This window comes from Pseudophryne corroboree, chromosome 10 (genome assembly GCF_028390025.1).
Source record: "Pseudophryne corroboree isolate aPseCor3 chromosome 10, aPseCor3.hap2, whole genome shotgun sequence".
Classification (NCBI taxonomy): Eukaryota; Metazoa; Chordata; class Amphibia; order Anura; family Myobatrachidae; genus Pseudophryne; species Pseudophryne corroboree.
The window spans coordinates 323,753,976-323,768,738 of NC_086453.1; the positions used below are offsets into that span (position 1 = coordinate 323,753,976).

The 14,763-nt window shown below is 44.6% G+C and overlaps 1 protein-coding gene across 4 annotated transcripts in view; it reads right to left on the reverse strand.

Moving 5' to 3' along the window:
* VPS13D (vacuolar protein sorting 13 homolog D) overlaps positions 1 to 14,763 on the reverse strand; it is a 504,218-nt gene that overhangs the window by 329,683 nt on the left and 159,772 nt on the right. For 3 of the 4 annotated variants that reach the window (XM_063943538.1, XM_063943540.1, XM_063943539.1), the window contains exons 32-41: positions 14,389 to 14,522; positions 13,970 to 14,125; positions 12,465 to 12,681; positions 11,942 to 12,016; positions 11,482 to 11,670; positions 7,563 to 7,652; positions 6,134 to 6,274; positions 5,346 to 5,468; positions 5,088 to 5,162; positions 3,793 to 3,898 (exon numbers count right to left, since the gene is read on the reverse strand). In XM_063943538.1, the coding sequence (XP_063799608.1) occupies positions 3,793 to 3,898; positions 5,088 to 5,162; positions 5,346 to 5,468; positions 6,134 to 6,274; positions 7,563 to 7,652; positions 11,482 to 11,670; positions 11,942 to 12,016; positions 12,465 to 12,681; positions 13,970 to 14,125; positions 14,389 to 14,522 (1,306 nt within the window). The remainder of the gene's footprint in view (positions 1 to 3,792; positions 3,899 to 5,087; positions 5,163 to 5,345; positions 5,469 to 6,133; positions 6,275 to 7,562; positions 7,653 to 11,481; positions 11,671 to 11,941; positions 12,017 to 12,464; positions 12,682 to 13,969; positions 14,126 to 14,388; positions 14,523 to 14,763) is intronic. The other variant, XM_063943541.1, reaches the window with a different exon arrangement.

Here is a 14,763-nt window from a genome sequence, read left to right on the forward strand (position 1 = left end):
CCGCAATCACCGAACGTAGAGACTCCATTTTGAATCTGTAGTAAGTTACGTACTGATTGAGCCCCTTTAAGTTCAATATTGGTCTGACTGAGCCATCCGGCTTCGGTACCACAAACAGACTTGAATAATAACCCTGACCCTGTTGGTGTACAGGGACCGGAATCAACACTGCCGAATCCAGTAAGGACTGAATGGCAATTTGCAAAACCGTCCTCTTGTCGTCCGACAGAGGCAATCCTGTCTTGAAAAACCGCAGAGGCGGAAGACAGTCGAACTCTATTTTGTAACCTTTTAACACTAAATTGCGGATCCAGCCCTCCGCGGATGTGTGGAACCACGCCACATGGAACGTCTGAAGGCGTGCTCCCACAATTGGAGAACCGAGATGGGCTGGTAACCCGTCATGCCACTGGCTTGTCGGTAACCTTAGCGTCTTGGCGAGTTGTGTTGGTTTGATGGAAACCACGTCCTCGACCACGTCTAGCAGGCGTGGCTGATCCTCTGCCACGTCCTCGAAAGGGCTGAGGTCTAAAGGATTTGAACGAAGGTCCAGCGTACCTTCTTCTTGGAGCCGGTGGAGGCAATGGTAAGAAAACAGACTTACCTCCCGTAGCCTCCGCAATCCATGCGTCCAATTCTGGACCAAACAACTTCTTGCCATCGTAAGGCAACGCCTCTATACTTCGTTTGACCTCTGCCTCCGCCTGATAAGTACGCAGGTAGAGTGCTCTTCGTGCCGTAACTAGCGACGATGAAATACGAGAAGTGAGCTGACAGACGTCAGTAGACGCTGTACAGAGATACTCTACAGCCTCAATCATTTGATTTACCAGAATTATTAGGTTTTCATCATGTAGAGAAGATTTGAGTTCTGTAAGCCATATTATGAGCGCCTTAGTTACCCAAATGCCAACCAATCCAGGTCTTAGCATCACACCTGCTGCTACATACATGGATTTTAGCATAGTTTCTATCTTGCGATCTGAAGGATCTTTAAGCGTAGTAGCTGCTGGCACTGGTATGGTTAATTTCTTGGTAAGCTTTGACACTGAAGAATCAACTATTGGTGGATTCTCCCATGTACACGTTACCGAGTCTGGAAACGGATAACTAGACTTAAACCTGCGAGGTATAGAAAACCGTTTATCTGGATTCTGTCGTGTTTCTACTAACATCTGATTTAAAGAATCCGACACAGGAAAACTTACTGGCGTCTTCCGTCGTTTAGTAAATACGACCTGATCATTGGTGAGAGGCTGCTCAGCTTCAGGAAACCTTAGAGACTGACGTACCGCTCTGATGAGATCATCAATGCCGGAACTGTTAAAATCCTCGCCATCTGACTCCACTTCGCCCTCCTCACCCTCATCGTGTTCCGTGAGGTCTGGCATGGAATTGTCAGAATGCAACATAGCAGACACTGGAAAATCATAAGACATATGAAAATTATCCCGTCTGCCCAAAATGGATTTGTACCTTACGCAAGGCTGAGATGTCTCCGGTAGTTCTGGCGGTCTCACCCTAGACTCAGATCTTATCGTTTCTCGCTCCAGACGAGCAGCGGTCATTTCTGTCTGTAATCTATCCAGTACATTTACTAACATACCCCACGGAGGATCCGGTGAGGACATTGGTTGTAAAACTGGCGCAGAAATGGTATTCTGAACGGAATCCACAAAACATACTGTACATGTGGTAGATGCATCCGGTAACACACTGCCACATACTTTGCAATTATGCTTTTTAGTTTTTGCTGGTGCCTTACTCATTATGGCGACAGACAATACAATACACAACAAACAGACACCTGCACGACTCAGTAAAATAGCAATAAGGTGTCTCTGTATATAAATCTGGCCAAGTGCAGTACACGTGGCCAGTACTATGAAATGTGATCCCAAATTCCCACTAACACCCCTGCGCCTCCGGTGGAGTAGAGATGTAGGACAGGAACATTCTGGAATCACAGCAGAAAGACACAGGAAGCATGGTTAAACATGGCTGCCATGCTAACTTATACATATAATCCTAGTGCTGGTTTCAAAACTTTCACTGATTATAATGCAACCATCTCTGCAGCCTCTTATCTGCTGCTGCAGTATTTCATATGCCGCTTATTGCCCCCTGTATTTATTATTGTTTGTCCCCCCTGTAATGGCTGCCTGCTCTTTCTACTTAGAGCAGCGGCAGCGCAGCGTGTGGGGCCCCAGCGGGTATCGCAGAGCGCTGTGAGTCCGAGTGAGCCGCGTGTTTCCCTGAGACCCGGTGTAATAGCGGCGACCAGCCTAAGCGAGAGAGCTGCGGCGGCCGAGATCAGCGCCTGCACGGAGGTCTGTTATGGCCGTTGGGAGGGCGCCTGAGTGGGGAGAGCAGCGGCGTGTACAGACGCCTGGAGCGCTAAGCGCTAACAATGTCCCCACACCTCGGGGCGGCAGCGGGAGCTGACCGCCCCGTTCTTCACATACCTTAATCCTGCAGTTGTGCGGAGGCTCCGACGGGGCTTCTTAAACAAGCGCCGGCCAGCCTGTGCAGGAGGCTGTGTGTGTGGCTGTGAGGGAGCTCTTTCAGAGAGGCCCGACACGCCCGTGCTGCTATCAGCAGCTGCACTATCCCTGACCCTGCCTTTTGGAAGGGGGAAAGGGATGTGTCAAATAGTAGAAAAAAAAAAAATTAAATTAAAAAAGAAAAATAAAAAATTTCTTCAAGTAACCGTGACTTCAGTTACCAAGCTGTTGCCACGTGCAGCACAGAAAAAACACTGAGAAGTGCTCGGGGATATGGAGGAGTGGAGTGTTTCTAAATTTAAATATTCAGTGCTGTTCCTACGGAAGCCCGTCCATATCCCAAGAGTACTCCAGTGACCCCTAGTGGATGATAAAGAAATAATGGTGTGGGATTTGTTCACGTGGTATGGGTTGGGTCTGCTGGTCCACATGCACTAATCATTGACCGGTAAACACTATGTTGCAGTGCTTGGTGACCATTTGCAGCCTTCATGGACTTCATGTACCCCCACAATGATGGAATATTCCAGCAAGATAATGCACCGTGTCATCGGTGCCATATTGTCCAGAATTTGTTCAAGGAGCATTCTGGAGAACTCTGACGAATAGTGTGGCCATCACATTTGCCCAAGATGAATCCAGCTGAGCATTTTTGGCATGTGGTAGAGAGGTCCATTCGCACCCAAGATCCTGCACCTACAGATATCAGGGAGGTGTGGGAAGCTATCCAGGTGGCAAGGTCCACATCTCTCCAGAGGTCTTCTGTTCACTTGTAAAATTGATGCCATGTAGAGTTTAAAAAAAGGCGAACTGAGATGGGGAGAGCAGCACCAAGGACTGGAGAGCCGAGGCATGGATGGGGAGAGCTGCGGCAGGGACGTGGTGAGCAGCGCTGGAGGATGTCACAGCCACCACTCACAGCAGCGTTCACTCGGCTCCAGTAAGCTGTGATGTAGGGGGGGGGGGGGGGGGGGGGAGCCGCGGGCAGACGGGGGAGAGCAGCGCTACAGCAGCGGCTATATATTATATTATTTTAATGGTGCTAAATAAATGTTAATAAATGTATTGCTGATCCCAAAATGCATTAATCAAAGTTTGTTAAATGAATTAAATCAGATTATATGTCAATGTTATATTTAGTTAGGAGTAGACAGAAAAATTATTAGTGTTCTGTATACAGCTTCTAATGTCCAGTTTACGAAACACTGAGCTGGGTTCATGTTTAAAATGCGAATATTACCAACTAATACTCGAGAACTGTGACTTAAGATTTAAAAGTGAACTTTACCGAGTAGGAGTCGTAGTTAAGGTAGCAAACCACAGGGTGCAGCCGGTGTGGTTCCGCAGGGCAAACGGGACAAATGGCTGCCTGCGCTTTGGAGTTTTCATTTCAACTACAGGAAGGAAAAAGGAAGAATAAATGGCCATGTAAAACCTGTAGATTTCTACCTAATACAAATACCACAGTGAGAAAAAAAGCAAAAATAAATAGAACTAAGAAACAAATTTCTACCAAAAAAATTAAAAATAAGAGAAAGGTGGAGATATTTAAACAAAACAATCCAGAAGGAGGAAGAAAGATTCTATCTTTACTGTATTTCATAGGGGACATATATAAAAGGGAGTCAAATTCATTGTGGGTGCACTTTAAGACTTGGTTGTTTGACTTGATGTCTGAACAATTAGACTTCTGACCACATGGGACTTAGGGGGAAATTCACTAAGCAGTGATAAGAGCGGAGAAGTGAGCCAGTGGAAAAGTTGCCCCATCAACCAATCAGCAGCTCTGTATCATTTTATAGTATGCAAATTATAGATGTTACTTCAGTGCTGATTGGTTGCCATGGGCACTTCTCCACTGGCTCACTTCTCCGCTCTTATCACTGCTTAGTAAATGTACCCCTTAATGTAGAGCTGAACCTTTCCTGTCCGCATGTGGCATGCTATGGGATGAAGCATATGAATGTAGGGGGCAATGCAGGGTTGATGCATTTACCCTTCATGTCCAATTGCAACTGAGGAAATGTGACTGGGCTGTAACGGGGCCTCTTCGCATAGGCAAGCTTCAGTAAGGGTGGCTCATGTAACGGCAGGCTATGCATAAAGTCAGAAGGCACGTTTGCAGCTGCATCCTTTGCGCCAAGTATAGGCTGGTGCAATCTAAGTGTATGGATGGGGGCGGCATGTTCGCAAAACAGGCGCAATACTCTGCTTATAGAGGAATATACCGATTTTTTCCCCCGAACGCGTAAAGCAGGAGCCTGCTCGGCAAGCTGAAACCAACTCTGTATTAGGCCAATTCTGACATTTTTGTGTGCACGCTGTAAAACAAATTGGCAGACATAGCTCCACTTGGCTGGCCGGTAGAAGAACACATTGCAGATAACATACTTGTGTATACACTGCTATTCACAAGTGTTCTCAAAACATTTCCAACAGTCTAATGAACCTTGGAAAATGGGTACATTAAATAATAACTGTAACCTTTATTATATCTGCTCTGCGCACGGACCACAGGAGAAACAATATAACAAAAAGTGAAGTCATTTTTATATATGCCCCCTTGTGTTATTAGTACTGTACCTCTAGCATAGACCTGGTGTTCTAGGTTAGTCAGACTGGCTGTGCTCCTAGTTCTAAGGTAGGATAGAGGAAGGCCTGACAGACAGGAAAGGAAAAGTCAGCAAGTACATAACAGCGGGAGATAGCAGAACATGTAAGTAGTAGGGAGGAACACTGCACATACTGTATGTTGGAGGTGCACAACAACAAAAGCATCTAGAAAGGCGAAACCCTCAATCCGGTCATTCACATAAGTCCTTAAACCAGCAAACTACCCACTTGGTCCAATATACGGAGGGTCAACAGAAGAGCCCATCCACTCCTCAGCAGTCTCCACTGTAGCCCCTTTCTCCTGCTTACAGTAGTCAGCCATCCAGGACTCCTTAGTGTGCACATATTGTTCTAGGAGACACAAAGACAAAGAGCTGCTACAAAACTGTAAAGAAATATTTGAAAGGTAATTATATATTGTAACGACTTATTTTATGTTCCCTAGCCCAGCAGTAATGGAAAAAAAAGATCACCAACAAAAACAATGCATAAAACTGTCAGAGAAGAGAATAAAGCATCTACAAAATTGAAATACTGGATATATGTAATAAATAATAATCATAGGTTATTCACAGTAAAGGATACATAATGTGCGGTCATGACAGATATAAAATACAATTAGCACAGTACAGAAATCCAGGGGCGGAGCTATAGATAGGAATAAACCAACATGTCTGTGATATGAAGCACCACACAGTTCATGTTTCCAAGACCAACCGTGGCTCTGTTCAAATATGCCAGTAATAAACACACCAGAGCACCAGCTAGGAGATCTGGAAAACATGAACTGTTAGAGGTCCATAGAGACCAAGTCTGGCCACCACTGTCCTAGACAATACTGTCAAACGCAACTTTTTATGCCTCCACTTATTCCCAGTAGAATGTGGAGGTATATTTTGACTTTTACAGATAATACAGTATAGTTCTGTTATCTTCATAACCATAAGACTGTCTTCCCAGAACCCATAGATATAGGACATGGTGAACCAGGCATATCATAACAGTTTGTTATCTACCTATTAACATGGAGGTGATATTTATGTCTAATCGTTGTTTGGCTTTCAGATCAAGCTTCAGACGAGATGGGTGCAGGCGGCTGGCTTCCTGTTGCTGCCAGGATATTGAACAAGGCCATGGCTCAATAAATGGCTCCCAACCTTGAATAAAAAAATAATCTATATTAATAAATCCGAAATGTATGAGGTGTGAGATTTTTAAAGGCCAAACTGCAGCCAATCAAACCACTGCTGAAGTCATGAAAGATACACTCTATACATCTATAAGGCCACATAAACGGCAAACCAAACCTAACATTGTCTGTTATCTAAAAAGGAATGCCTTACAAATACAATTCCAATATACTATGGACTTACAGGTATAAAAGAAGAAGCTATGACGACGTGGTACTTGCAAGTAGAATTAACATTAGTCGTAATAAGTAGGCTAGAGACACAGGGGGTCAGACCTGATTGCAGCAGCAAATTTGTTAGCAGTTGGGCAAAACCATGTGCAGAGAGAGTTAGATTTGGGTGGGTTATTTTGTTTCTGTGCAGGGTAAATACTGGCTGCTTTATTTTTACACTGCAATTTAGATTTCAGTTTGAACACACCCCACCCAAATCTAACTCTCTCTGCACATGTTATATCTGCCACACCTGCAGTGCACATGAGGGATCATTCAGACCTGATCGCGCGCTAGATTTTTTCGTTGCGCTGCGATTAGGTCAGAACTGCGCATGCATATGCACTGCAATGCACAGGAGCGTCGTACGGGTGCAAAGCGGATCGTTGCTGAGCAATGGATATAACGTAGAATCCATTCGCACAGCCGATCGCAAGGAGATTGACAGGAAGAGGGCGTTTGTGGGTGTCAACTGACCGTTTTCTGGGAGTGTTTCGAAAAACCCAGGCGTGTCCAAGCGTTTGCAGGGCGGGTGTCTGACGTCAGTTCCGAGCCAGAATAGGATGAAGTGATCGCAGCGGCTAAGTTCTGAGCTACTCAGAAACTGCACAAAACTTTTTGGTACCGCTCGGCTGCACATGCGATCGCACACTTGCAAAAGCGAAAATACACTCCCCTATAGGCGGCGACTATCTTATCGCAGAGCTGCAAAAAATAGCTAGCGAGCGAGCAAGTCTGAATGACCCCCATGGTTTTGCCCAACTGCTAACAAATTTGCTGCTGCCATCAACTCTGAATTAGGCCCATAGCCTTTAAACTAGAGACAGCCATTAATCAAATCGGTGTGATTTGATTGATTCATTGACCATGTGCATCTTCCTCCAGCATAGTATTAGAAGCCTCAGCATATCTCTAGTAATAGGGTGTGCAGTGCAGTGCAGTCCCGGCCCCCACCACTCATTTTCCATCATGTGTATCTTGTCATTAAGACATATCTCTACCACCTGTACCTGCAAAATGTACTCAAAGCCTAAATATAATACCTGAGAGCTCGCGGTTGTAGTAGTCGCCAGAGAATGTGAATTCGGCAGAGCCATCAGGATTGGACACCAAATGTTGAAAAAAATTGAGACCTAAAAAGACAGAGACTAAGCTTACAAGGCTAGATACAAGGCTAGATATAAGGCTAGATACAAGGCTAGATACAAGGCTAGATACAAGGCTAGATACAAGGCTAGATACAAGGCTAGATACAAGGCTAGATACAAGGCTAGATACAAGGCTAGATACAAGGCTAGATACAAGGCTAGATACAAGGCTAGATACAGGGCTAGATACAGGGCTAGATATAAGGCTAGATATAAGGCTAGATACAAGGCTAGATACAAGGCTAGATACAAGGCTAGATACAGGGCTAGATACAGGGCTCGATACAGGGCTCGATACAGGGCTCGATACAAGGCTAGATACAAGGCTAGATACAAGGCTAGATACAAGGCTAGATACAAGGCTAGATACAAGGCTACATATAAGGCTAGATACAAGGCTAGATACAGGGCTAGATATAAGGCTAGATACAAGGCTAGATACAAGGCTAGATACAGGGCTAGATACAGGGCTAGATACAGGGCTAGACACAAGGCTAGATACAAGGCTAGATACAAGGCTAGATACAGGGCTCAGGGCTAGATACAGGGCTAGATACAAGGCTAGATACAAGGCTAGATACAAGGCTAGATACAAGGCTAGATACAGGGCTAGATACAGGGCTAGACACAAGGCTAGACACAAGGCTAGATACAAGGCTAGATACAGGGCTAGATACAGGGCTAGATACAGGGCTAGATACAGGGCTAGATACAAGGCTAGATACAAGGCTAGATACAAGGCTAGATACAAGGCAAGATACAAGGCAAGATACAAGGCTAGATACAAGGCAAGATAGAAGGCTAGACACAAGGCTAGATACAGGGCTAGATACAGGGCTAGATACAGGGCTAGATACAAGGCTAGATATAAGGCTAGATACAGGGCTCGATACAGGGCTAGATACAAGGCTAGATATAAGTGGACACCATCTGTGATTCGGAGGCACAATGATCTCTTTCTTTCGCTTTTTAATGATCAATTTGAGATCTTTGTAGGTTGGACTCACAGGGAAATCTATTAAGCTACATTATGAGCATCTGTTTCTGAACCAGAAAGCAAAGGATATTCCATTACCGCTACCTTCATGAGCCAACTACAACCACGCTGCCTTGATGAACCGGTATCCGGAGCGCTGGTTTCTTGTTCTCATCCTAAACTGGTGCCTGGACCCACACAGCTGCAACCCACATGGAAGTGTCTGGCATAGTTCTGACTTGAAACTCCCAGCTGGGCAGCAAGATTGGTCTTTACATACATTTGCCCAACACACGAGCCTTACCTGTTGTCAGGCAGATATAGCGAGAGCCGGTACGAGACTCTGTATTCAATTTCAGTTCTTCTTTGATTTACAGTATTTAGCTAAATGTATTACCTTAACAAAAAATCTGACATACATCAATAATAAACCATGCAAAATAAAAAAGTGAGGGAATATGCAGATTATAAAAGTCATTCACGAACAGTCCAGTGGAGAATGACAGTAATAAGCCATCGGTGCCGGGTGTCGGAGCTGCTGTGCGGGTGCTTGCAGTGTCCGCCCGCACCGCTGCTCATCTTGTTGCAAGAATTTTTTTCTTTTTAAAAAGAAAGTTAATCAGGACTGATATACAGCCCCCACTTTTAAAAGGTGCCTCCTGCACCGGCACCAAAGAAAAAAAAAACTGGCAGGCCTTGGGTTAGGGGTGGGATATAGGGGACAGGGAGGCTGGGGCATGCCGGAAAAAAGAAAGTAACTCTTTGTTGCCTGCCTCACTCCCTATCCAGCCTATAGCCAGTGAATTCTGTGCCCCCTAGTGGACGAAAAAGAAAAACGGCTATTCATTTACAGCAGGGGTGAGGAACCTTTTTTCTACCAAGGGCCATTTGGATATTTATAAAATCCTTAGGGGGCCATACAAAAATTATCAACTTAAAAATTAGCCTGCCACCAATAGTTACGCCCCCAGTAGTTATGCCCCCTGTAGATATGCCCCCAGTAGGTTTTCCCCTCTGTAGTTATGCCCCCGGTAGATATGTCCTTAGTATGTTTTCCCCTCTGTAGATATGCCCCAGTAGATATACCCCTAGTAGTGCCACCTGGAGGGGGTGACAATGCTGATGGGCTGTGTAGCATACAGGACACTCTGCAGCAGAGCTGTAAGTAGACATTTTGGTGCTCTTTGGCAGAAAGTGAATTGGTGATCCCCCTCCCATAATCCAAAGAATGGACAGTGCGTGCCGAAGGCAAAAATTTAGGGGCTTGGCTTCGTGGGGAAGGGGTGTAGCCACATAATAGTGCCAATTCACATTACCCCACACAGTATGAGCCAAATTCACATTATGCCACACAGTATGAGCCAAATTCACATTATGCCACACAGTATGAGCCAAATTCACATTACGCCACACAGTATGAGCCGAAATTCACATTATGCCACACAGTATGAGCCAAATTCACATTACCTCACACAGTATGAGCCAAATTCCCAATATACCACACAGTATGAGCCAAATTCACATTACCCCACACAGTGTGAGCCAAATTCACATTACCCCACACAGTATGAGCCAAAATTCACATTACCAAACAGTATGAGCCAAAATTCACATTACCCCACACAGTATGAGCCAAATTCACATTACGCCACACAGTATGAGCCAAAATTCACATTACGCCACACAGTATGAGCCAAAATTCACATTAGCCCACACAGTATGAGCCGAAATTCACATTACTCCACACAGTATGAGCCAAATTCACATTACGCCACACAGTGTGAGCCGAAATTCACATTACGCCACACAGTATGAGCCGAAATTCACATTACGCCACACAGTATGAGCCAAATTCACATTACGCCACACAGTATGAGCCAAATTCACATTACGCCACAGTATGAGCCAAATTCACATCACCCCACACAGTATGAGCAAAATTCAATTACCCCACACAGTATGAGACGAAATTCACATTACGCCACACAGTATAAGCCAAATTCACATTACACCACACAGTTTGCGCAAAATTCACATTACGCCACACGAGCCAAATTCACATTACCCCACAGTATGAGCCAGATCCACATCCAGGGTCCGAATTGTCGGAGGTGCAGGACTTTGGGCGAGAATGGCTGTATTTTTAAAGCGGCGATCATTTACAAGGCAAAACCAGGTTGGTTTTGCCTTGTAAAGAATTGCCGCTTTAAAAATACAGCCATTCTCGCCCAAAGTCCTGCACCTCTGCAACTCGGACCTTATTACATTTACCCCAATAAGCCTGATTCATAGATGGAGGCAATTCACACGGCGGCAGCGTCTTTTAAGCAGCAGCGATGCGATAGCATGCCACAGGAGGTGTCCGAGGGGAAAAAGACGCCTCCTGCTGGCATTGCAAGTCCTGACACGCAGCATCGGAACATCTGTGAGACCATCGGCCATCTGAGTAACCCAGAAGTTACTCATATTGGCCCTTGCAGCTCCATAGCAGAGACCAAGAAGTCTGCATTGGAAGACGCAGAACCATTCCTCTGCACTCCCATAAAACAAGGGGGCTACACGCCCCTGTTTTCTAGAACCGCCCCCAAACAGCTGCAGACTGCCAATCAGGCTACCTCTGCATGTGTCGACGCAGAACCCATTCTCCGCGTGCGCAGATCCCGCTGTAGGAGATGAACGCAAACCATCATCTCTGAATTAGGCCCAAGGTTCCAGAGTCTACAAATTATATTCTTCAATTATAGATGGATAGAATACGCTGCTCTCATGTTGGCAAATAACGAATACAAAACAAATCACACGTTGATGAGAAACACAATGCACAGCAAATTTACTCACGTAAAAAGGTGATCTCTGCCAAGGGGACATCACAGTCCATGCAGTCATCAATGAAACAGATGCAAACGCTCTCTGCCTTCAGCTCCACCCCAGAGATCCAGCGCAAAGCCCCTGCGCCATTGTTCTGCTTATTCGGCTTCAGAGGTTCGGCATTCTTAAATAACCACGTAGCAGCTTTGTTGAGTTCACCTTAGAAAGAGGAGGAAACCAGTGCACAGAGGATTTCAGGACTGTGAAATGTGCGCTACAAATACTGCATGCACACACTTAACACAGTTAAATGCAAAAAATAACAGTATGTCAGCAGCTTCCACCGCAAAACAAATAAACAACTCTGTAAAAGTAACAATATAACTAATGTAGTTTCTAAACATCCGAAGGATATAATGCATTAACAAAGCACAAGAAGATGTAAACGCAGTGGTGGAACCTCAGGAACAAAGCTTGAGGCTTGAGTTACCATGGGTAGCCAGAAGAGCTCTGCGACAGTCCTCTAAGGCAAATCCCAGCTCCTGTAACCGGGCAAGGTTATTTTCTGGAAAATAAAGAAATATGATGAGATGCTAAACCCCCCTCACGTGTTGTACTCTTCATATGTCTGCACTGGTCAAGTGTCAATGTGTATGCCTACAATGTTACCCAACCTACCCAACGTTACATAAATACAACGGTGCCAGGTTTCAGCGTAATTACTTACAACATCTTTGCATTACCTGTAAAACATAAATGTAACCATCCCACACTGAAAAGGCTTCACAAGTCGCAGACCCATCCTGTAAGCACAGTGAGCTCGAGCCTTAGAGACGCTGGGGATGGTGTAGAGATGGATGTTTCTGAGTGAGCAGACTGCCCCTACTTGTTTTAATATTCATCATCATCATCATTGCACACGTGTACCCAGCACCTATCCTTTGTTCCTCTGCTCAGTCTGGAAGAACCCTACCAGCCAGCATGTCTTATGTAGTATTTTCTACTGGTCTTACCTAGAATAGGATCCATCACATGTCTGTGTTTGTCTTTCGGAGGTAAGCTTTCAGGTTCCTTGATGCTGCCGGAAGCATTGCTAGAGACCGGGGCAGCGTCGGAGACTGCAGGCTGTGGTACACCGGGGCTGGTCTGCTCAGGAATGGATTTTGCAATAGCCAAGAACAACTGTACATCATTGTATGACAGTCTGATGACCAGTGTCTGTAGCTGGATCTAATGACGAACAAAACAAATGTACATTACAGGAGGACTCCATACACTAATAAGACCCAGAGGCTCTGCTTACTGCAAGCAGACTCTGGCTTCCTAATATATATATATATATATATATATATATATATATACATACATACATACATACACACACACACATAAAAGCAGTAGTAGTATATACAGTATTCTAATAATATTAGAGTATTTTAAAAATTTTGGTGTGACCTCTTCTTGGCACTCGATTTTAGAATGTAAGCTCTCACGAGCAGGGCCCTCAATCCTCATGTGCTTATCCTTCTCTTACTTAAACCAGCCTCAACGGCACCAAATACCTCGGTTTTCTGTCACCCTGATACTTATGTCAGTGTTATTTACCCTGTACTTGTTCTATATTGTCAAGTAGAAGTCAGTATTGTCCCGTTTTGATTTTTCATTTATGTACTCTGTAACTGGGCGCTCTGTATCCCTTGTGGCGCAATATAAATAAAGGATAATAATAGAGCGCTCTGTGCAGCAATCTAAGTGCTGGGTAATGAATGAAGCTGCTCCCAGCTGAAGCTGTGACCACCAAGACACTAAATAGCAGGACTAAAACCTCCATTTGGTGTACATAAACGGCCCGCATATTAGAACGCAGATATACAGCAACCAAGTGGTTAACGTTGACGGGCCCAAAAACCAAGTAAGGCAGATGGACCTGTAAATACATACATTCTGATGTCACAATAATTTGTGGCAATTTAAACTTTGCCCGCAGCGTCCCAGTGTGCTAGCACTCACTGCAGTATAACAGCTCTATGGGAAACCTCATGAAGTACTTCGTACATGAATCTGGAGGGAAGCTTTCACAACCCACTTTAAATACTCTGTTAGTATATGATTACAGTACAGGGCTTGGTAAGCAGGGAATGTAAGGAGCACATGTGGAGGAGTTGCTCAAAGCACCAATCAGATTCCAGATAGCATTTTATAGCCTGTACTAGACAAATTATAGCTAGAATCTCATTGGTTGCCATGGGCAGCACCTCCACTTTTGCTCTTTAAAAGGTTTGATAAATCTCCCAATCTATCAGAGCATGCCCTGGGGGCCTTTGGATTTCAGGGCATGCAAGGACTTGCTGAAACCTACAGTAGAAGAGCTCACCTTGCGCAAAGACATACAATAAACCTTTAATGCATTCGGATTCTGGCAAACTTAAATCTGCCACCTAATGACCAACGTAATGAGAGCTACAATAGTTCCCTGAGCACAAATGCACATGAAACGAAACAGCTTTTCCGGTTATACCTCAAGTATTGGGGGGAAATCCTCCGTGTTGAATGCATCCATAAGGCCGGAACTATTTTGGTAATTTGAGTTTCCAACCAGCTCCATCTGCACATGAACTGGGTCAATGATAGACAGAGCCGTGTCCTGTTCATTCCCCAAGCGGCAGGAAAACACCTAAGTACCAATAGAAAACATCAGGTCACATTATAAAGTCACATAAATAAAGTCACATTATAAAGTCACATAATAAAGAGTCTACCTCAGTGATTAGAGGCTTTATCCCAATTCAAGACCTAGTCTGATTTACACATTCTATCCTTTCCATTCCACACTGGCAGGAAACAGTCATCTCCAATCTCATGCTGGTTACTTATTTTATTAAGTCCGTTGTGCTCTGTGCAGCTAAAAAAACTGAAATGACAAATAAAACCTCTTACCTCAATTCCAAACAAACTGCCCGAAAACGGCCGATCCACCAGTTTGGGCTTGTAGGTGAGGACAGTTGTCCCTTTCAGAATGATGGCGTTTGTGTCGACACAAGATGCATCTTCCACAACCACAAACTCAGTCCCTGAAAATAATTTCAAATAGTTTTTTTGTTTTTTTTTAAATAAACATACTCAAATCACATAAAAGTATAGAAAACCAAAGGCTGATAATGATAAAAAAAACGGAGACAGAATAGTTGAAGGATTTTTTCCCAGGGCACAGTGGCTCGGGATACATATGATATCCCTGCAGATGGGATGCCGACTGTCACTATACTGACAGCGGCACCCTGTCTGCCGGAATCCGGCAACAAGTGCACTCTC